The 24666-nt window shown below is 38.2% G+C and overlaps 1 protein-coding gene across 1 annotated transcript; it reads left to right on the top strand.

Annotated features, from left to right (window-relative positions):
• The first annotated feature begins 79 nt into the window (after nt 1–79).
• Nucleotides 80–24326, top strand: LOC139710498 (uncharacterized). The gene is made up of 8 exons (XM_071622414.1): nt 80–222; nt 3434–3506; nt 12050–12154; nt 13473–13637; nt 14664–15039; nt 15443–15951; nt 21390–22755; nt 24085–24326. Exons 4-8 carry the CDS (start codon nt 13497–13499, stop codon nt 24324–24326), a joined length of 2634 nt encoding a protein of 877 aa, XP_071478515.1. The 5' UTR covers nt 80–222; nt 3434–3506; nt 12050–12154; nt 13473–13496.
• The last annotated feature ends 340 nt before the right edge of the window (nt 24327–24666 follow it).

Here is a 24666-nt window from a genome sequence, read left to right as displayed (position 1 = left end):
ATAACTGCATTATCAGTGGACTTCAGACTTTGTAGTGTCAATGTGTACTCCTAAATTAGGCAATGGCTGTGGCCTGATGTGTGTGACAAAGTTCAACAGCAAAAACATGCTTTCTTATCAGCCTGCTTCATTCTGACGACAACTTTCTGAAATCTTACTGTTACTGGAAACAGATTTTGATATCCATGTTTAATGTGGTTCATGAGATGCTGTGATTTATTGGTGAGTAATGTGTCAGTCTTTACATCTTTCAGTTTGCCTGGTGTATGTTGGAAGTGGATGTGTGTACATGCACCATACAGTGTAGCAGGTGCCTTGTGGATTTAGGGTGAACAAAATGAGGTCACAATGGTTGTCTCATGTGAATCCACACAGCTTGATACTAACAGTTTGCCAGGTTAGAAGATGAAAGGACTTTTATCAAAACTTTCACATGAAGACTGCATTAATGATTACCCCCTTCCATTTTCCTTTGTAATATTTCCCGGATGTGTGAATTCACCGGGATTTGCAGCAGTAAAGTTATAGATACAATGTATCGCTTCAAGCACTAATATTTCATGCAGCATCTTAGATATATTTATCTCACACTTTTCTTTGTTGATAGTATGGAAATTACAACTCACTATTAATTGTCATTTTGAGATTCAAAGTCAGTCTTTTGTTATTTAAAGGCTGAAGCAAAAAGCGGTATCATTTATTGTAGGCAAGTGTGTCTTTGAACACCTAAGCTTTTAAGTTAAGCAGTAAGGTAGTATCTATTGCCATGGATAAATGTGGAAAACTCTTATTTCTGTGACTTGGCAACTATTGATAAGGTCATACAACATGTGGGTAGTGAATAAAAATTGTGTCCACTGATAGTGAGGTTAAATACTTTTTATGATCAATCATAAGAGCCTGCCTGCACTATAGAGAATAAAGGAGCATTGGCTGTTGATATACGTGTAGCTCAATGCAGAATCAAAAGTTTGCAGCTTTCTGTAGTCGTATAGTTGATTTGCGCTGGCCTTTGAAAGGTTGTGATAAATTGCAAAGTTTGTCCAAACAATGTGTCATCAGTCAGGTAAACTTCACAAGTGGTTTTTGTCACGTTATTCATCATCTTAGGGAAAGAAAAAAAGAAAGCAACAATCAAGAACAAAAATGTAATATATGCCATGGAAGCTTTGAACAAACCGTTCAATTTTTCTCAGAAATCTTTCATATGATACACTTTGCATTATTTTAGTATATTCCGCAAAATTTAGTACCTTAAATTGGTGATACGGAATGCAGTGTATACTCTGTGACTCTAAGAACACTACAAATATATGCCATCTTCTTTCTTTCAATATGGTGGGACATTACAGTGTCTACTCCTCTTTTAGACTTTATTGATGTTTAATTTTTCATCACTCAGTCTGATATGTAAAAGATGAAAGTCAGATTTGGGATGAATAGAGTCATTCATGTTTGCATCAAAAGAATACTTCCTAACAGCGTCATTTGCTGCCCCTCATCAGGAAAGGTTTATTTGACCGATACTAGTACTACTCATGTACTTTCTCTCTGTTCTTTAACTCAGAGAACTTTCAGTATTGGAGTATTATGTTCTGGTATTGTAGACCTTAGATTATAACCCTTTCAGGATCAATGTGTCAAAGTGTTGGTGCCGGAAGTGTATTACATTTGCCTTCATCAGTAATATGAGAAAAGTGCTTCTAGAGAGGAAAACATCTAGAGGCTTAGTACATTTGCGATGAGATTGCTGTGCATTACATTGTACACAATGTCTCATCTATTCTTATTTCATTACATTTCCATTGCTCACGTACAAGTAATTTAGCGGAGTTAACATGCAGTGTAATTACAATTTTAGACTTATAATGCACAATGTACACTTCATGTACACAAAATAGGCATTAGTGATTGTGATTTTTTTATAATCCATTACCATTTAGAATCTGATAATCCATTTTTTTTTGTGTGTGTGTGTTTGAGATTAAAGCCTGAATGTGATCATGATGTAGTTTTGGGGATAAAGCATTACTCATGCTCAGACTCTCTTCCTCGCCATAAGATATGTTCTTAAAGTAGTACTAGTAATTACACTTACAACTGATTGCTGTGAAATCTTTTTACTGTACAAATAAAAGAATAGACCTACCACATTCTGTAACTTAAACAAATTCTGAAGAGATTCTGGTTTAAAGACATTCTAAGATTGAGTGATATCCCGACAGTGGCAGATTTATGAAGGAATTGTATACATGTGGGTCAAATACCAGACCTCCGAAGTTGTAAAACTGTCCTTAAACTAGCAAATATTTGTATTTCCATTTCTCGTAGAGCAGTCAAACCATCAGAATTGTTGCTGCTCAATAGAAACTGTGGATGAATACACTCTCATTGTTTTGATAGGAGCATGGCAGATAAATATCTGCAGGAGTTACGGAATATTCATTTGCATGTGCACATGGATCTAATCCAGTGTGGGAACTCTTGAAACTTGGATGTGATTGAGGGTACCACCAGCTTGGAATGTGTGATTTGTGTCCTCAAGCACTTTGAATCTGTACTTATTGTGAATAGAGAGTGTGGTGATCAGGGTATGATAGCACTGCATAGTGTTTATATGTACATTACCGGTATATTTCACAAAAGTTTTTATGTTTATACATTTCTTGAGTTGACTGATCATTATTCACAAAATTCACAGCTCATGAAAATATTGCTTTCTGTCACACAACTGCATTGTCTGATGTTGTACATGTTTTCCAAGTTGGGAAATCACTAACTTTTCTCTTTCAAAAGGATATTTTTATTCCTTGCCCATGGTTCTCAATCTGAATTAAACCACTCGCAAAATTATCATGCTGGTCCCAATTTATGAAATATCATACTCATGAAATCTATGGTGTATGGTTACATTATAGGTATTTTATTCTACTGTGCCACGTAGTTAAGGCTTTTTATCGTTTCTTTTGTATTTGGTCACCTCTACATGTGGAGATGATTCTAAAAATAATGCTATTTGTTTCCTGCTCCTTACAAGATAGTGCATTCATGATCAATAAACAAAGCAAACATAGTTTCTACTTTCTTCCAATAAAAAAAAGAAATAATAAGTGAGAGGTTAACTGATTAAGATTAAATAAAAGGCTACCTTCTTTTTATTTTTCTGATTTAGGCTGCTCATAATTTTTGCCATCTACCAGTAATTTTTGCTTTACTCTTGCTTTTCCACCACTACCAATGCTGGTTAAGGTACATTTTGTTAGTTAGTATAGATAACACTCAGTATTTGATATGGTTCCATACTGTATATTGCACCATACTGATTCATGTAGATGCATGAAAGAAAAAAAAATGTTTTTTACAAGGTTAAGAAAATGTTGAAGTAATTGTGCCAGTGTTAACAAAGAGTTTCCTCTGTTTCAATTCTTTGCAGTGTGCTAGGATCTGAGTCAAGGAAGCACCAGCTTGAGGACTTCTGGCCATTCAGTGCTCATATTTTCTTTGAGGTATGTCAACCAATGTGTGTTTTCTCTAGAGAGGGCAGGAGAAAACTCTCTTTGGAGGACCCTTTTAATTCTCAAACATTTTCATCTCAAATCTAACCCCATCTAATGTCTGATTTAACGGCATTTTCCAGTTTACATATGTCGTATCTCTGCTTAGTGGAGGGAGATAGCAAAAAAACAAACAAACAAACAACAAATGTACATTGAAAAATTTCACTAGACATAATTTGTGGCTGTGATATTTTGATGTTACATGATGAGAGGTTCTTTCAAGTCTTTTTCCCTAGTTATTTTGGAGACCTTAAGCTGGTATATGCTTTGATGAGAGAGAAACTTTTCTGACTTCTGATGTCAAGGCATCCCCTCACAAATGAGAAGTTGACCCAACCATAGATGGGGATAAAGTTGATCATATTGTGTTAGACAAATATTTCAAAGTTATTCTGTGTGACCATCAGGTGGTTTCTGACATTATGGAACAGGCGTATAATGGATATCTCAGATTGTAGTCTTATGTCAGAGATGATTATTTCAGAGAGCTCTACATTTATATTATCTTGGAGTAATAGCTGAAATATCTTAATATCTCACTTTCCTTGCAACCTTATATTTACAGCGCTTCGCCATACTTACCCACCCCAAATTTACATTCGCTATTTGTTATATCTCTTTATCATGGCATGCATTACACGTAGAATTCTATCACACTACTTGTCATATCTCAGAAGAAATACAATATGTATCTGTGATTGCTGCGTGTCTGTGGATGCGCAAAGCATTAGAACGAGAAATTGAACCTACGTGTAGTCTCTGTCAAGGTGTTCTTCTGATACATAGTTTTAGGACTCTTCTTCATCTTTACGGCCAGGAACCAGCATCCCGTCAGTCTGTGATGTAGGACAGGAACTTATGTCGATCCACTCAAGGTTGAATGTGTGTGTGTGTGTGTGTGTGTGTGTCATCCAAGCTGACGTACTGTACCTGTACACCTCAAAATGACCTACTGCATGGACAGTCCTTTCGGATCACCGCAAGAGATGATGGGGGGGGGGGGTATAGAATACTTCTTGCAGAGCTCTGCCATTGGTCAAGTATATAGTGGTTAGTTTATGTTCATACTGTAACCTATCCATTCCTGTAGGTCTGTTGTTCCATCACTCTTCAAGCAGCTAACCATGATTGTCAAAATCAAACAAACATCACAAAAAAAAGAAAGAAAAAAGACAACATACACGTCTGGATTTTGTGGAATCCAGAAATGATACATTAAAAAAAAAAACAAGAAACCAGATCTAATGTATAAATGTTATATCATTGAGGTGTGAAGTTATTAAATTTAATTATGTGAAATGCTTCCAGTGCGTAAGAAGAGTGCAATTGGATACAGGGTGCGCTCTTCATACCAAGGTACTAGTTGCATTCACATTCTCACTTGAATCTTCTTGGGTTGATCAGGCTGTTGTTAGTGGTACAGGCAAGCATGCCTTTCCTCCGCAGATGAAACTAATATTCAGTCTCACTTCCTTCCTGCCCGCGGGTGCTGCTCACTTCTGGGTAACTTCCCATGTTGTCAAGGACATCTTCATACTCTCCATCCTTCATCCGTTGACATGTTTTTCTTCCACTTCTCTTTGCAGTGTTCTCCACAAAATTGAGTGTCACTAAAATGGTTATAAGGCTTGGGAAACAGCTCGGTGCAAATGATTTCAGTTCGATAATCCGTATTGCCTCTCAGTTTACATGATGAGAACTTTTGATGACTCATAAAAGGTAGATTTGACCGTGCGAAGTATCCCAAATGAGTATCATCATTCAGTCAGAAAAGTTTTGATTTGAGGTATGTAGTTGGTCAAATGATTTAGCTTTGGCTTTCATTCTGTGCATTGTCAATTAATTGCCATATCACAATTAGGAACATTCCCTTCCATTGTCTAGAACTAAATATACATGGCATATCATTACTCTTGCAGCTTTTATCCAGCAGTGGTTTCTATTGTGTGGGGTGCATGCACTGCAAGGAATGTAGACATGGTGATAGGAATTTGTTTCTGAAGTACATTAATGTTGTCCTAAAGCTCCAGTTTACCTATAGATATAGAAGAATCAGCTCATCCTCAACAGGTTAATTGAAAAGTCTCCTCCAATGACAGTTGTCACAATTTATCATCATTTATGCTTAAATTTAGGCAATATACGCAAGTCAGCTACAATGTACATACCATCATTTAGGAAATGATCCAGAGAATGATAGAATATAAACAGAACCTGCCAAAGGTTAAATCTGCTAAAGGTTAAGTACTGACTATGCTCATACAGCTCTTCTTTGCTGTGCTTTGGTGGGAACAAATGTAGAATAATTAAAGGGTATTCAAAAGGTCAAAGATCAACGCACTTTATGAGTAAACTGATTCCATAGAATATGTAGGTTTTGCTCTCTTCTACATTTTTATAACTACTTCAGCTTGACTGCATGCAAAAATGAATGTGAAAGATATATGAATATATCATCTCTGCATTACAACAGTTCAGAGAATAAAAATTAGCCCCTAGTGTATAGCAGTATGATTTCTTAGTACAGCTAGCTGTTTGGAAAGTGAGTGACTGCAGTTCCGTATTCAGTATCCCATATTTATGTCTTCTTAGACTGCTCTATAAACTTGTTTGACATTTTATGTCCGCCATTTCACCGTTCCATTTTCAGTCCAGCTTGCGAAAAAAGAAAAATAAACTCCACAAATGGTAGTAAAGTTGTGTGGATTCCCTTGTGTAGAGCAGTTTCCTGGTTGGTAGGAGAGCTGACAATACCAGAGATTGACCTCGGAGGTCAAACCTGACAGGAGGCAACAGAGGCCGACTCATCTGCACGTGACTGTGCCCATTCCTATCAGTGTGTGTAATATTAGTTTCTCTTTACACATACTAGTGTTGAGGAAGAGTATTGTTTGCTTTTTATACAGTGTGTTTGAGTGAAGTAGTGCCATGTGTATGTGACTTGATTCTCACAAAGAATAGTGTTATTTCAAATTCATTAAATTCTTCCCTGGAGATCAGTTGCAATGAAAAGTGTTGTTTGTGCTGTTAAAGGTGTTGGATAGTATGTTGTAGTTTGTCAGGGAGATTCTGGTAATTGCTCAGTGGCTCTAAATGTGTGTTATCAATATCAGTGAGTTATCTCGAGATTTATAGGAAATTTTGAAACTTGCTACCAGCACAGTTGATAGAAATCATAATCTTCAGCATGTTGCAATTTACATACTTTGCAGGCAAACTGAAGAATACTGTATCCCAATTTAAAAACTCTGCAGGAAATTGATGCATAAGGTCACAAGTTCATAGCATGTCTGCACTTCAGAAACAAACATATTATTGATTTATACATGTAGATCTGCAAACATACACGAATTCAAGGGCATTGAAATTTTAATGGTTGAAACACTGACAATTAGTCTTCTACTACAGCACAATGGATGTACTGTCACACTTGTTCAATGATTTTATCAAATAAATGTTTCTTGCTAAATTTCTAATTTCATTTTGACTTTTTTCTTCACATGTAAAAAAGACGCTCTTTCAAGCAGGGTTAACTGTTGGATTGAAGAAGTAGTGCTTTCCATATACTGTTTGTAAGCCTGTCAATGCTCATGGTTGATCGCATTTCAAATCTAATCAGTATCTTTAATTTCTCAAATTAAGACTCAAATAAGATGTCAGGTTGATTTGAGAATTGATATGAAGATCCAAATTTCTGTGATACTTTGTTGGAGAGCACATAAAGATAACAAAGCAGAACAAAGTAAAACATGTATAATGAAAAGTATAAAATTCATAAAAAAACTGATTAGTAGAGGGCAAAGCTGAGTATAAAATGTGACCATTTGAATGTTCCTTCATTACCTACAACATCTGATCCAGAAAAGTCACCATATACTAGTTACTCATCTAGCCATAAATTGTCTTGCAAGGTATTCTCATTTACTATTTTGTACACACAATCACTGATGATGAGATTTTTGTAGAATGTTTGTTGAAGATGATGAGATTTTTGTAGAATGTTTGTTGAAGATGATGTTCACATCCTTTGTCTGTGGAGAAACCTGGGGAAAGAGCTCTATGTATGCCTTGAGCTGAGACACAGGAAAAATGTTATGTAGAGTCATGGTAGTATATTGGCATTCTGGACAAAAGTAAGCAAGGTCAAAATCACATGTTATTTTCAGATATCCACATGACATCATGTTATTTACTGTCTGACATTCAAATGGCCTCAGCATTCAAAAGTTCGCCAGGTTTTACTCAAATTTTCACTAAGCCAAATGTTTTTGTTTTTCTTCAGATATAGATAATTCCAGATGAATAAGTGTATGATACATTTTCCTCTAAAGGTAAAGGTAATCAGATCCTGAAGTTTGAATGAGTCAGAAAATCAAACTTAAGTGCGGGATCAGCCAATCAGAATTGATTTTTCACAGACTTATTTGGTTTTCTAAAGTCCGTTTGATCTCAGCTTTTATGAGGTGACCAGAATGTCAGTCATTTAGCAGTTGGAGATGCATCCTTTTTATTATTTTGCATTGAATATATTGACAAATTTTTCTATTAATATTGCCAAATACAAGGCTTACTCTTAAGTTGGATGTGTTGGCAAGCACCATCATATTTTATGGATTACATGAATTATCATATAGTACTTAAATCTCAGTGAATTTAAAACCAATATGCCCTGTTGGTACGAATGACCTTTCGTCAGCACATGCGCAAAGTGGACCAAACTGGCTTATTCCATGTCTGGTAGATTGTTACAGATTGGCAAACTTAGATATTTGCAGATGATAATTGTGTGTACATTGAGTCACTGTTCATTGTAGGAAGGTATATCATCCTGAAATACTGTAATTTGTATTTGATCACTTGAATTAAAGGACAAGTCCACCTTCATATACGTAAGGATTGAGAGAATGCAGCAACATTAGTAGAACACATCAGTGAAAGTTTGAGGAAAATTGGACAATCCGTTCAAAAGTTACGAATATTTTAAGTATCTGCACAGTCACTGCTGGAAGAGAAGACTACTACAGTGTATGATGTCACATGCGTACAACTATATAAGGAAAATAAAAAGAGAATTTCTCAAAACTTTACCTTTTGAATAAAGTGCACAGTTCTTCGACTTGCTACTGACGTATGTTAAGGGTAATATTATTCCCCCTGCCTTCTGAAAGAGAGAAGTCGAGTGTTCCTTTTTTTTATGCGAGAAAAATGGAAATATGTTGAATTTTCTTTATTCTTTCTTTATATCGTTTTACTCATGTGACATCACAAGCTATGGCAGTCTTTTCATCCAGCCGTGACTGAGTAGAAACTTCAAAAATTCATAACTTTTTAACGGATTGTCCGATTTTGCTCAAACTCTCACTGATGTGTTCTACTATTATTGCTGCATTCACTCAACCCACATGTCTATGAAGGTGAACTTGTCCTTTAATGAATAGTCTTTTTCAATATCTTAAGGTATCACAGTATAAGCTCACCAAATGGCAATGAAATTGTCAATTGTTCTGAGTATGGACTTCGATGTCATTTCTTACATGAAGAAAATGAGCTTACCCATCATTTGGGGAAAATGAGAAGCTGTTAGGTATGGTCTGTCACAAATCATACAGTCTTTGATAGGCAAGTGCATTTTACATCCCAAACTTGCGCATATGTGTAAGACATTAATAAGTAAGCACTGACCCAAACATCTAGATGTTTCAGAGGGGGGAGGGGGGGGGAATGTAATTTCAACAGGGGCCTTTATTTTAGCCATTTGAAGTAAGGAGACAGGCTGGTAAACCAACATGTGCTTCCCAGCTTGATGATGAATCAAGGATTATTCCCTGCTAATCCTCCATAGGACCTCAGCACCTCAGGCTATATATACATGTACAGGTATTTGTACTGTACTCTTTACAAGATCAGAACAGTGAACAAAAATTTGTTTTGTTTCTGTCTTTTTGTTTAACCGTGATGATTATGTATTGTAGCAGTCTTTATGACATTGCCTTCATTTCACCAGAAAGGTATAGGGAGGGAGAACATTGTAGAGCTTCATATATGTGAAATAAAGGGGAGGGCTACTAAGTTTATACCTGTCACTAGTGTTGTGTTTGATGCGTGTGTATCCTACTCTGTTGTGCCATTAGGGCATTAGTCCTGACTGTAACATTTGCATCGAGGAAACCAATGGATGAATGACAAAAAGTGTATTGCTGTCTTACTTTGTGGATAGAAATAAAAAAGGAAAGTGTTGTACATGACTGATGCCATGAGGAAAGTTTAAAATCACAATTTTTCCATGTATGTTGAATTTTTCATATTGATCTGAAGTTCAAACTTCTAAATTTTGATTGGATGCTGTCATTGCATTTGAGGTACATGCTTGTAAGTATATAACCATTTATTCAGTCATTCATGTGACTTTATGTGTGGTAATGATACCGCTAGCTGACTATTGCACTAGTTTCCTGGGGCAAGCCATAAAGTGTGAGTATCATTTGCCCATTTTCCAGTCTGTGTGGTATGAAGCAGTCCTCTAAGAAGGTACCCTACTCTTTGGGAGCAGAAGTAAAGTGGGCTCTTCGTCTTAAGTTTTAAGTCTCTAGATACACAGGGAACCTTCATTTCATCAGGGATGCAGCACTGGGCCTCTTAAATGCTACATTAGGCCTACATCTACAGAACTGTACACTATGTTCACGGCAGCCCCATTTTCCCAAAACATACTGCCCCGTGGGTCTGTGAAATATTCTACTAATTTTCCCCTCCATATTCTAGTCTTGTTTGTTCCAGTCTTTGCTCCTATGTACCTGTATCTGTCAGACACCGTACCATACTCACGGCATCTGATCAGGCTACATAATGTAGACTACACATATTTTCTGTCACATCCTTCTGTGGATTGCCGTCAAGCTTTGTTGCGGCCTATTGCGTGCTGTCACATTTTGTTGCATTCACCCTGTTTTGCTAAGACCTACCTGGTACTAGGTTTTTCATCAGCGCTGTGACAGGGTAGCAAATATTTTGACAGTTTATCAGGCAATCATTGCCTGTCACACTTACCCTTCCCGTCTGTAGTGTTGTATCATGTCCATCCCGTTTTGTCTGCAGTGGCCTGAAACGTGATTGCTTTGACGTGGGGAACATGGTGTAGACATACAGTAGCATACTTAGAGGAGTGACCATGAAAACACATAACATTGCTGAGCTTTCGTCACTGTGACAAACATGTACAAATACCCAACCTGTTAATTACATAAAAGACACATTGCTACAGTTGAACCTCTATTATCCGGCCTCCCTTTATCCGGATCTCTCTATTATCCGGACGCAATCTCGCCGTGATTTTTTTTAAATAATTACGGGAAGAAAGGGGGATTCCCAACTCCATGAGAACTCCTACCCAAACACACATGAATTACATATTACTTCCAATATGATTAACATACATTGCATCAAATTTCCTTCCAAATTGCTTACCTTCAGACATTTCAACATCCCGAAACATCCCCAAATGTAACAATGAAAAGGTTGCAGTATACACATTACTACATGTGGTACTACAATGGGCTACATCAGTACATGTGTATGTATATGTACATGTATAAAGCATTGAGTCTCCCGTATCCGGCCAAATCCCTTATCCGGACGAGCCCCGGTCCCGACTTGTCCGGATACGAGAGGTTCAACTGTACTTGGCCAAAGGCCCCAACCCCTATACATAACCATGATAGATTACAACGCATTCAGTCATTGTAATGTAATACTTACAATGAAAGCCGTGATACTGTCACTCATGATAGATCATGTGCATGGAAGGATGTACTCGCAATGAAGCAGCTATTGGCTTTGAAAACGCTTCATGTCAAAAATTAGTGGCAAGTTGTGGTCTAAGTCACTGTGTGTTAATGAGATTGTTCATTTATAAGCTCTTGGCCATTCTGACTCTTCTCAGGAAACCGTTTAAATGTCATTCTTGGAAATCATGCGAGTCTCTGAATCACATGTTGAAACACATATATTATATTGCAAGCTGTTGTACTTCTAGTCTTTTACAACCATACACTCAATGCAGACCATACATTCATTCTTTTGTGAATCAAAAGTCAGTCGTATCTTGCAATTTACTATGATACCCTGTAAATGGCATTCATGCTTCAGTAATGAGTTGAACATTAAAAATTATGTGACTGATTTAGTCTTTTTACCATACTGTCAGTATTAGCATGTTTGTAGACATGTTCTTTTTTTCTTCATTTTTATGCAACCATTTTGTGAATACATCCAAAAAGCACAGATACATTTTCCTGTTGTTCTGAGTACCACTTTCACTTTCACTGATCCTAATATGAATAGATTTTTTTTTTTTTTTAAGGGGGGGGGGGTGCACAATGTTTCTGATGTTGCGTAAATCTGGTATACAAAACTGCTGGAATAAAAGTACTGTCGGCCTAAGCTATTCTTTCACATTGTTTGGTCTGTATATTTTCCGTTTCTGCTTCCCCCAGCTCTGCAGGGCTGCAATGTAATCCCAGGATCCACTGAGGTGGGCTAAAGGATCAGCCATTTCATTTGCTGCATTGTGAGACAGCACACAGTGTTATTGATGTTTGGTAAGTGCATTACCACTCGCTCTGCACAGATATGAGCTGCTGTATATGTCTGTCATAACTTTGCATTGCTGTTCAGAAATCAGAACAGTTGCTTCTAAACAGGAATCACTTTTGAAAGGTTATCATATTGTATAAATTTGCATACTTCCATAGAGACAGTGTGAAGACTGTGATACCACAATGATACTTTTTCACATTAAACACAAAAGAATGTTTTAAGACAATCAAGAATTTTTATGACACAATGGTTGCTTTTAACCAGTGAACATTAGATCACTTCTCAATGCAGGACTTAAGTCTCGCATTCACTTTTTAGTAAGTTGACCAAGTAAGATTTGGTTTGTTTGTCATACTTGTGTAACTGTTGAGCTCACCAGCTTTGAAAGATGTGATAAGAGCAATAATTGGAGAGGAATATTTTCAGTTTTGGAACAAGTACATGTCAGATGGAGCCTATTACTGCCACTTGAGATTCACAGTGTTGAGTTTCAGATTTCCAGGTGAACTATGGCACGAACGTATCCCTTATGATTTTTGCATGGCAAATTCCTGGTAACCCTGGTATCGTATGAGAGTAGATGGTCTTGAGGGTCTTTAGGACAACCTACTTTTGACAAGTAAAGGAGAAATAATCCAAATAATTGTGAAATATGAGAGTTTTCAACTTATCTGATCTGGAGCAGTCATGGAAGACTTGTGCTTCAGTGCTTAACCTCAATATATGGGAATGCAGCTGTAATGTCTGTTAATGCAGTATAGTAATTGAACAAGGTGTGCTTCATTGTAAACTTGTATGTTTTTGACCAATTATGATCATTATGAGTGTTGGAATTGTTATTAGAGTGCTAAGTGCCCATCGAACAGAGTGGTCATTCACACTTTTTTAAACTTCTTCAGAGAGAGATCCCAAATCATTCCATTCAGGAAATATTTTTGCCATTAATGTGATCTTGTCATGAAGAAAGGAGTATGCTGTGATTACTTACAAAATCAAAAAGTTTGAATGTCTGTACACCTTAATTCATTATATTCTTTTTTAAGCTCTCTGTTGCCAGCGAAGATATATATGTCATGTAACTGATATCATCAAATTTTAATGTAAAAAAGAATTTCTACCAAAATAATTCAGTACCTTATATGAGTAAAACATCATACAAAAATGATTCTTTGGATGGATATGTAGGGTTTTTAATGTTTTTAAAGGTTTTTTAAAAGTGCAACTGAACTGGCTGAATAAAAGGATATGAGTGCAGTGTCATACCAAGAATCTAAAATAAGAGAGAAATATGGCTAATATTTGTATTATTCTCTCTCACAGTTTTTATGACTTCTAGCCACTACAATGGAGGTTCCTTCAGAGCAAAAGATGGACAGGACAGTGACCTATGTCCAGGTGCTCAACGTGACCGATGTTGCAGAGGCAGCGGCCGTAGCAGCGGCCCAGCTTGGTCAGACTCCAGGCCATGTCATGCAGATTGTAACGGTGAGTAGGTCTGGACACTGACCATGGTCAGGTCTAAACCTTAGCTAGACGATGCCAGAGGTTTTTTGAACAGTGGAAGAATGGTGGCTTTTCCCTCATTCATCTTTACTCTCAGAAACACCTCATTGTCGCAATTTCTTGCCAATTTTAAGTCATCCTTGCTTCATTTGATTGAGCTAGGTGTTGGAGTTTAGACCTTCAAACAATGTTGAAATTATTTGCTGTGAAAATGTTTTATTTCTTTAAAATCATAGTTATATTCTTCTCTTTACTTCTTTATGAATTTTATTGTGATTTACAAAGAGCTCTTTGATGTTTTACCCTTTAGCAAGTGAAGATTTCATACATAATGGCATGTTGTTCCTTGGGAAGTAGAGCAATATTACTCTCGTTTCGACAACTGTCTAAAACATGTGTACGCAAAATAGATCGCTGCATGTTTATTTTCGTCTATTGTAAGTTATGTGTTTTGAAAGCCTAGTAAGACTTCACCAAGAGACTTGTGTGTCACAGAAATTATTCTGACATGCTTTTGTTGACCTTCGATCGCTTTCAAATTACATTATTATATATTCTACTGTAAAAGCGGAAATTTTCGCGTGTTGAAATTTTCGCACATTTCGCGCAACCAGAAACTAGCGCGAAAATAAAAGCACGCGAATATTTTTGCTTACCATATGTTCATGTCCTTAGTGTCTTGATTTCGCGGAATTAAAAACATGCAAAACTCTTCTTACCCAGCCAAGCGCGAAAAATTAGTCGCGCGAAAATATCCACTTTTACATTATATGAAAACAATAAAAAGCATAAAACTATGTAAAAGCAGATGGGAGGTTTCGGGTCGTTTAGGGAGTAATCTTGACGGGCTGTTTCGGGCGGTTCAGTGACTAATGGGTTAATGTGTAAATGTATCCAAAATCATCTCATATAGATTTATTTCTCTTCTATTGCTAATTATGTCATGATACCTTTTTTGATAGGAGATACTCTTCAATGTGATTTGATTTCTCCCATATTTTCCCAAAGATTCCTGCACCAAATACAAGCACAGAGCCAGTCATGACTACCATTCATCAGACAGTACCAAGTGAAGCACCACCCAGTGTGTCTACTTCCCCCAGTGTTGTGGAAAGCAAACCCAATGTGAACAATGATAACTCTGGCAGTGGGACAGTGAGTAGTGGGGAAAAACTTTGCCTTATCTGTGGGGACCGTGCCAACGGCGTGCACTACAATGTCCTCTCCTGCGAGGGCTGTAAAAGCTTCTTTTTGCGAAGCAACCGTTCTGGAGCAACGTTCACCTGTGCCCAGGGAGGAAACTGTAACATGGACCTGTACACACGGCGGCACTGTCCTGCTTGCCGGATGAAGCGCTGTTTGGAGATGGGAATGAAAGTTGAAAGTAAGTTGTCCTCTGGAACCCAGTGGTCCCAGTTCGTGCCTCTGGATACAATCTATGGTATAGTAACAGAGCAACACTCATTATCATAGTCAGATTTGAAGTACTGGATTTAAGGCTTGCAGCCATCAATTAAGTTGATTTTATCCGTAAAACAGAGCTCCGAAGTTCTGGGAAGGTTTCAAAAGATGCACAAATAAGATAAACTGGAAAAAGATACATCAGACAGTATTGCTGAGTCTCACATATGTTGTAAAAATTCAGAGTTCAATATCAAGTTATTTCCTCTGAAATGTCCCCATTGATTAGGACAGCATTAAATTCTGTACCTGACATTTACTACAAATGTAATATCAATATATTGTAATCTTAATGTGTGGATGTATTGTCATCTTCTCAATAATAGGAGTGTGGGACAAGGATCGACTGCAGACACGCAAGCCACTCATCAGAAGAAAGCGGAAGAAGAAGCAGCCTGGTGTTGTGCAGGAACCTCCAGCCCCAGCAAGCATTCCTCCAGCCAGTCCCTTACCAGTCTCCATCATCCCTGCATCAGTAGCCCCCACGCCCCAGCCTCAGCCCCTGCCATCTGGAGCACAGGCGTCTCTCAGCACCTCACCGTCCAGTACGCGATCCAACAGCCCTTCCATCCCGACCTCCACACCAACAGTCACTCCTGTCTCCCAGCCACCAAACGCTGCCCCTGGTATCCCCCCAAGCCTGGAGGCTACTGCTACAGCCAACCCAGCTGTACTCCAGGACTTGCCTCCTGCTACCCACGCAGCTCCTGGTACATCCACTCAAATGGTCTTCACTCAACCCCAAGGTCTGGTTCTAACTCCAGCACAGGAGCAGCTGATGCAGACATTAGAGAGGGGCTACAATGCCTCTACAGAGGTCCTCAAGCATCTCTCAGTAAGATTGCTTCTGCTGGACTTGTGGAAATATCTGTGTGCTACTATGTAGTGAGGACTTAAAGGGATGGAATAGTTGTGGTTGAGATGGCGGATTCAGATTTGAACTTTTTACGAGATAATTAGAAACCACTTATGAAATATTAAAGAGCATACAATTCTCAGATGAATTTAAAGTTTATTTGATGAAAATCAGTTTTGAAGTGGCTGAGGTATCTAAAAACAGTAAAACAAAGTGATCCTAATAAAAACTGGTTCCACCTTTTATCAGGACCTCTTTGTTTTTTTGATATCTTGCCATTTCAAAACCAATTTTCATCAGATAAACTTTGAATTCCTCTGAGAATTTTATGTTCTTTAATATTTCATAAGTGGTTTCTAATTATCTCACAAAGAAGTTGGAAACCTGAAGCCCCCTTCTCAGCCAATACTTTACCATCTAAATGTCACTTGCAATTTGAAGAAAAAATGCGAAGTTTGCTATAGTATAAATCTTATGTTGGGACATGGCTAGGAGGTAGGGGTGAGAAATACCTGTCATGAAGAAATCACTTAATATTCATTTTAATCAAAGGATAGTAATGAGAAATGGGATGGGGAGTTCATTGTACATTGTAAAGTGATTTTAAAAGTCTCACTACTCACTACTTTCACCCTACTTTCACAGGAATAAAACAACCCCAGAAAGTAGAATGCACAATATTGTGTTTGTTCCAATTTAGTGTTTTAGTTTGTGATGCTTCACATAACTTAGAACATTTATGTTTTTATGCCTCCGCCACGAAGTGGTGCCGGAGGCATTATGTTTTCGGGTTGTCCGTCCGTCCGTCCGTACGTACGTACGTACGTCTGTACATACGTCTGTACGTCCGTCCGCTTTCGTTTACGCGATAACTCGAGTAATATTTACTGAAATTTTACCAAACTTGGTCCAAGTATGAAGTATGATGGGGCAATGATTTCTTTAGATTTTGGGTGAAATCGGCTAAAGGTCAAAGGTCAAAGGTCAAGGTCAAATCATGAAATTGTATCCGTTTACGCGATAACGTAAGACTGTATGGAGCAAATTTCACCAAACTTTGATGGAGGATGATGTATGATGGGACGATTACTTGATTAGTTTTTCAGTGAAATCGGACAGAGGTCAAAGGTCAAAGATCAAGGTCAAATCCTAAAATTTATCTGTTTACCTGATAACTAAAAACTGGATGAAGCAGCTTTTACCAAACTTGGTCCAAGGATGATGTATGATGGGAGAATTAGTTGAGTAGATTCTAGTGACATTGACAAGAGGTCAAAGGTCAAAAGGTCAAGGTCAAATGCTAAAAATGTTGCTATTTCCCCCATATCTATGCAATGCCCGCAGTTATTTTCTTGAAACTTAGTGTAGACATGTACTACTGCGTAAAGATTCTCCAGAGAGAGTTTCATGTCATAAGGTCAAAGGTCGAAAGGTCAGAGGTTAGGTGAACATGTTGCAATATCACTTTTCTCGCAAATGGTTCAATGTATCTTCATGGAACTTGGTACATATGCATGCACTGACTGGCAGGGATTATCTAGGGAATTTAAGGGTCATGGGTCAATAGCCAGGGGGTCAAAGGTCAAGGTCAACTCCTCAAAATGTTACTATTTCCCTCATATACTAGTATATGCAATGATTGCATTATTAGTTTTAAAATTTAATATATGTACATGTATTACTTAATGGAGATTCTCTTGGAAATTTCCAGCCAGAAGGTCAAAGGTTAAGGGTCAAAGGTCAGGTTTAAATGAAAAAAAAAGATATATTTTGTACTGTAATTACACTCTCTCTTCATACCTTGAAAATTATACTCAATGCATAAACTTATAATAAGGTCGGTCAGAAGTCAAGTAAAAATTTTCAATTCCCCAAATATGTGTACCTGCACTCTTTAATAGACAATTATAGCAAACCCAGTTCGTGGAAAGTGAACATTCAAGATATTTCTGACAAACCTGTTATTTCGATATTTTGCCAGATATGTGAAACTGTCATCACACATTGTGAAGACATTGTACTATACACCTATTGGGAGAATCATGCATTATGGCGGAGGCATCAGTCGCCGTAGCGACATTTCTAGTTGTGATGTATTTTGCAAGCTTTGTAAGTGACTGTTTAGAGACAGTGCTTGTACCAGAGCTTAAAGGGGATGGCTAGTAGCTGATCATTGGGAATCAGTGGGAATGCTGGGGGATGTTTGTTCCAATTCTTGTGGGATTCACTTAAGAGTACATAATATATCTATTGTTGTGTGAAAAATATTTGCTTCAGAACGGTCTCATATTCAAGTAATGTGCAGTTTAATGCCCCGTCACTGTACAGGCATGCTAACCTGGAAACATTAAACTGCACATTACTTGAATATGAGACCATTCTGGAGCAAATAATTTTCACACAATAGATATACAGTCAACCTCGGATACCTCGACGTCGGATAAGCCGAATATCACTTACCTCGGGTGCAAAATGAAAGTCCCGATTGTTCCTATGGAGTTTCCGTGTATTAAAATTCGCGTAGCTCGAAGAAAATAACTCGAAGTTCGGTTACCTTGAAGTGAAATCTACTGTCCCGATCTTAATTAACTTATTGTTTTTCCCAGCATTTAGCTCGAATCGAATTGCAACGTCACTCAGAATCTCCGATTAAGCGCGCGTGGACAGCGGAGACACGTCACAAATCTTTTCACACTTGACTGTAAATATTCTTAACAATCGCGCGCCCAAAGAAATACCCGGTAGGCCTACACAGCTGACAAGAAAAACCCCTAACACCTACCTACTACACACGTACACGATATGCACATAGCACCCGTGCCAATGGAGTACTTACGTTAACAATACGCTCTTTTCTTTAACCACTGTGTTCTGATTTTTGATCGTGATACCGAGTAGTCATACCGTGCGCGTAGATTTCTTAACCGTCGTGGCGCACCTGCTTAGATGTTGACAGTTATATCTTTGGCATCAATCACGGTCCACTGTTCTAACATCAATCTCCTGCGTAGTGCCTATATTTTAAATTTTTTTCGGCCTTTCACGAAGTTTGTTTCATTTATTCTTCCCCGAGAACGCAAGCACTGGATTTTTTTTTTCCAGCAATGCGATTATGAAAATACATGTAATGTCGTATAATGTCATGATCTGGAAGTATAGGCCGAGCATAATAAAGAATGGAATAGACAGGGCTCCACACTGACTTTATCGGGTCACCAATGTCATTGATCTTTATTTTTTGGTGGTTAAAAGTAAAATCTGCTGACGCCAAAAAAAAAAACAAAACAAAACAAAACGGGAAAAACATTAGAAAAACTAAATTGGTCCTACTAAACATAGAAAAATTAATATTAAGCATTATTGAAGTGATGCAGATGCCCATGTCTTAAAGAAATGAATAGAAAATTCAATCATCTTATTCTGTGTTTTAAGATTTAGCAAATTTTGCGTAGAGATTATTATAAAAGTTGATGCTTATACTAGGAGGTAAAAACTTACGTTTGAAATGAGAAAGTGGGAGCATTTGCTGACATTTGTTAGCATCCGAAAGTTACCGTTATTCATTTCTTATTGTAAAAGCAATCATCCAACATATATTAGTATGTTAGCACCTTACGGAGCCGAATATAACCGTTAATCATTTTTAAATGTAAAAGCAAACAACCGACATTCATTTTAGCATCTTGGCGGAGCTGAATTCTTTTTTATATCCCTATCCATTTCCAAACGTGAAAGCAAACATCCGCTATTTGTTTTAGCATCTACCTGAGTGGATTAATACCGTTAATCATTTCCAAATGTAAAAGCAACAATCTGTTATTTATTTTTGCATCGTCCGGAGCAGAATATTACGGTTATTCATTTCAAACATCCGACATTTATTTCATTATCGTATCCCGAGCTGAAGATACTGCTGTCCACTTCCGAAAGTGAAATGAATCATCTGACAATTATTTTATCATTGTACGGAGCCGAATGTTACTGTTTTTCATTTTTGAATGTCAAGGCAAACATCAGACATTCATTTTACCATCAAACATAGCTGAATTACCGTTATTCATTTCGAAATGTAATAGCAAATATCCAATATTTTTTAACATCGTCTGGGACAGAATGTTACCGCCATTCACTTCCAAACATGCCAAACGTAAAAGCAATCATTCGACATGCATTTTAATAACTTCCGGAGGTGAATATTATTACCATTTACTTCCTAACGTAAAAGCAAACATACGGCATTTATTTTATCATCGTACGGAGTTTGATATTACACTGTATTGTTATTCATTTCAGAACATCAAAGCAAACATTTGACATTTATTTTAGCATCTTCCGGAGCTAAATGTTATTGCAATTTACTTTCAAATGGAAAAACAAACATCCAGCATTTATTTTATCGTTAGAAGTTGAATATTATTGTTACTCATTTACGAACGTCAAAGCAAAAATCAAACATTAATTTTACCATTGAACGCAGTTGAATGTTACTTTTATTCATTTCGAAATTTAAAAGCAAACATCAGAAAGTTATTTTAGCATCTTCCGGAGCCGAATGTTATTGCTATTTCCTTTCGAAAGTATAAGGAAACACCCGACATTATCAAACCATCGTACGGAGTTGAATATTAGTTTTTCATTTCCGAACGTCAAAGCAAATATTAGACATTTATTCCAGCGTCTTCCGGAGCCGAATGTTATCCTGGTTCATTTTCGAACGCAAAATCAAATATCTGACATTAGTTTTAGCACCATACGGAGCTGAGTCTTATCGTTATTCATTTCCAAAAGTATTAGCAAACATCCGACAATTATTTTAGTATCACACAGAGTCGAATATTACCGTTTTTAATTTCCAAAATTAAAAGCAAACATCTGACATTTATTTTAGCATCTTACGTAGCCGATTGTTACCGCTATTCATTTTCAAAAGTTAGTAAAGGCAAACATCCGAATTTTTTCGGTGGCGCGATCGGGCCACCAAAATCTTTATTTCTGAAATTTTAATTTCAATTCCGATTTTCATTCAATTCATTCATATAAAAGTCGATTCAATTCCAATTGACAAGCATGCAAACAATCAATAGGCACTACAACAGATACCATGTTGAACAACGATAAACTTCGGATAAGTCGAAGAAAATTCAACGTACGCGTACCTCGAAATTCGCGTACCTCGAACCATTTTCTTCAGTCCCGACGAATTCGAGGTATCCGAGTTTGACTGTATAATGTACTCTTAAATGAATTCCACAAGAATTGGAACAATCATCCCCCAGCCTTCCCACTGATTCCTACTGATCAGTTACCAGCCATCCCCTTTAAATTTGTATGAACTAGAAAAATGTATATTTTTTTTGCTGTAACATGAAATGTATTCATTCACTTGATGCCATTGTATTCTGATACGATCCTTGCAGAAAGATGTACCTCTGTTCAGAAAGACGTATTGGAGCAAACTGAAAGGCTCAGAGGAAAGTGCAAATGACATACAGGATGGGGATGAAGATGATGAACTTGTAATTGCCATATCTGATCCAAAGAAAATGAAACTGATGAGTGACCCCGACACAATATCAAATACAAACTCAAATCAGCAGGCAAATATGAATGGAGCTGATGCAGCAGCTAATGCCAGCCCGAAGGTCATGGTGGGGACAGACCCCTTGGCCATCTTGTCTGCCGCTACTGGTCAAAGCATCGATGTGATCTACAAACTGACTTCATTTGCCACTAATGGACAAATCAAAGATCCCACAAGTGCTCTAAACGTGCTGGCATCGTCGGAACAAGGCATGCGAGTCATCCAGACCATAGGTGCACTGGTTCAGGGACAAAACCTGGACACCCTTATCAGTTTGTCCAAGCTAGTAGGCCAAATCATAGGAACAGGTGGAGGCCTGCTCAATGACACTCTCGCAGACACAATCCTGGGGAGTATCACAGGGAACTTGAATGGATCATTTGGAGTCCCAGACAATGTCATCAATGCCCAGCTGCTTCAGAGTGTCCCAGGAGTCCTTGCTGGGGGTCAGGATGCAAATGGAAACGAGTCTGTGCCAACCGCTGTACAGGATGAATCCATCAATAACCTTGCTGTTGCAAGGCTAGCTTCCAGTGGACTTGCAGAGGCGTTGGCCATGCTGGCAGCAATGGCTTCGTCTAGTCAGAACAAGGAGACAATTGTAGAGATGGTGAAACGTGCTGCTGTCTCGCTCCTCAAGGGTGAGGACGAGCCACAGATGATGTCCTTCTCATCCTCGCAAGCATCGTCGCCGTCGTGCAGTAACTTTTACATGCCAACCGATGTCGGGGAGGATGAGGTCAAGACAAGCCCTTTTCTTCAGTCTCTCCAGAGAGTCACCTCCTTTCTGACCAGCGGCAAGATGGGCTCAGGCTCAAAATCTTCGGGCAAGGCCAAGCGTACTGTCAACAAGGAGATGCTTCATATAGCCATGGACATGTTTGCTGTACTGGTCAAGCAGACCATTCATTTTGCCAAGAGCATACCTGGCTTCACCAAACTCTCGTGTGATGACCAGGCTGTCCTCATCAAATCCAGCATTGTGGACGCGCTGCTGCTGAGGTGTGCAGATTCGTATGCCTTGGACAAAGACTGCCTTGTAAATGATACCAATGGGGATAAGTTTGATGTGCATATGATGTACCAGTTAGGATTCTCCACTCTGCCAGAAGTTGTGTTTGAGTTCATGAGGGACACAAAAGCTTGTGGACTTACCACAGCTGAATACGCACTCTTCACTGCAGCTGCTCTGCTTTCACCAGGTAAAGCATGGAGATATCAACCTACCCACTTTATCATGTCTTGAACTTGAATGCATTTACCATGGGGACCTCATGGTATTAAAAAGTTACAAAAATATATCAATCCCTCTGACATTTCTTGTTCATTCTCTTTTCTCTTTCCATCAATTTATTAAATCAAACTCTCAGTTGTTTCCTTCAGAAATAAAAGGTTTTGATAGGAATCATATGTCTAGAAATAATAGTTTGATATGATGGAGTTCAAAGTTACATTCATTTCACATTTTCATTGCAGCCGAAGAAAATGGCCAGAAGCAAAAACAGGGAGCTGCCATGCAAGATGGATTGTTACTAAGGATATTGTGGAAATCAAACAAACCAATCAATCGCAACTTTTGATGAAGTTTTTGAATAATGATTGCTCTTTTGTAACGGCATTTTCAAGGGACTTTCAGTGTTAGCAGTAGTTTTTGATTGATGATACTTCCGCATTTTAAAAGAACAGACAACCATATTTCAGATATTCTTTAAAGGTAGTGTTTACCATTGGGAGTAGTGATTTAAGAAATGTTCGAGATATCACATTTGATGCATATGTGTAGTTCAGTTGCATCACAAAACATCCTACCATAAACAAATTTTACAATAAAACCTAAAATATAAGGAGATATCACTATTTTTCCCACTAAACCATAACTGTAGACTGTTTAGTCAAGAAAAATCTATATCATAACTATTGTTCACATTTTGTATATTTAACAATATTTCACATTGATTATACTGAGTCAAATTTTTACATTGGTTGTTTCTATCCCTAACTCACAAATTATAACTATTTTGAAGCACTAAAGCTAGGTTTTTGTTTCATCCGCAAACGGTAAATAATGCCTTTAAAGGATCACAGTCGAAGTCCATGTCATATGTTAGGAGCCTTTCTGAACAGTCACCATCACCCATGGGCATATATATTTAACCCGTATATCTCTGAGATTAAAGTGTTTAAATTACTCTGATTCACGTGTAGCTCCATGAAATAATGCCTCTGAATATTTGGTGACTTAAAGGGCAATGCTGCTGTCAAACCAGAAAATTCCTGATGTATTTAATATTCCTTTAGTGTGAAAGCTCTTCGAGTAGGTTTCAATTGTCTCAGCTTATCCCCAAAATTGTCTTTTGCATCAAGATGTATAATGTATGCCTTTAAATAGTCTATGCATAGAGCGATGCAATGTATTTCCAATGTGAGCTTTGCCTCATTCACATTGCACCAAGCTACTGTATTTATCATAGTGTCAAACATCTGAAAGCTCTTCTGTGTTTAACCCCGTCCTTTTTCCCGCCCTCCCACAGACCGGTCAGACTTAAAGGACCGCCAAATGGTGGAGCAGATGCAGCTTGAGATGGTGCTGGCCCTCCAGGCTGCCACCAAGGTCTTCCATGCTGATAAGCCCTTTCTCTTCACCAAACTCATCACCAAACTGACCACCCTGAGGGACATGTCCATCCTACACCTCAGTGAGATCATGGCCGTCAAGGTCCAGGAGCAGGACCTCAGTCCCCTTATCGTGGAGCTCTTCGGCCTCGACTCGTGACACTGTCCTCTTCTTCTCCAGCCCTTCTGCAACCTCTTCTTCCCTCAGCTCTCCTTTCTCCTGCTACTCTTCCTCCAGCCCTTCTTCTTTCAGTTTTCCTCCTTCCAATCCTCCTTCCTTCAGCTCTCCATCCCTCAGTCCTTCTTCCTCCTGTCCTTCTTCTGTCAGTCTTCCTTCCTCCTGTCCTTCTTTCAGTCCTCCTCCTTCCAATCCTCCTTCCTTCAGCCCTTCATCTGTCAGTCCTTCCTTCAGCTCTCCATCCCTCAGTCCTTCTTCCTCCTGCCCTTCTTCTTTCAGTCTTCCTTCCTTCAGCCCTTCTTCTTCCAGTCCTATTTCAGCC

The sequence above is a fragment of the Diadema antillarum genome, unplaced genomic scaffold (genome assembly GCF_040938485.1).
Source record: "Diadema antillarum isolate AM-2024a unplaced genomic scaffold, OU_Dant_1.0 seq00001536_RagTag, whole genome shotgun sequence".
Classification (NCBI taxonomy): domain Eukaryota; kingdom Metazoa; phylum Echinodermata; class Echinoidea; order Diadematoida; family Diadematidae; genus Diadema; species Diadema antillarum.
This window is presented reverse-complemented; position numbering and strand designations above follow the sequence as displayed.

Excerpts from the sequence above, each read along its gene's own strand:
- LOC139710498 (XM_071622414.1), top strand. The coding sequence starts at position 13,497 with ATGGAGGTTCCTTCAGAGCAAAAGATGGACAGGACAGTGACCTATGTC. Across the intron at positions 15,040-15,442 it reads GATGGGAATGAAAGTTGAAA|GAGTGTGGGACAAGGATCGA; the intron begins GTAAGTTGTCCT and ends TCTCAATAATAG. Across the intron at positions 22,756-24,084 it reads AGCTGCTCTGCTTTCACCAG|ACCGGTCAGACTTAAAGGAC; the intron begins GTAAAGCATGGA and ends GCCCTCCCACAG.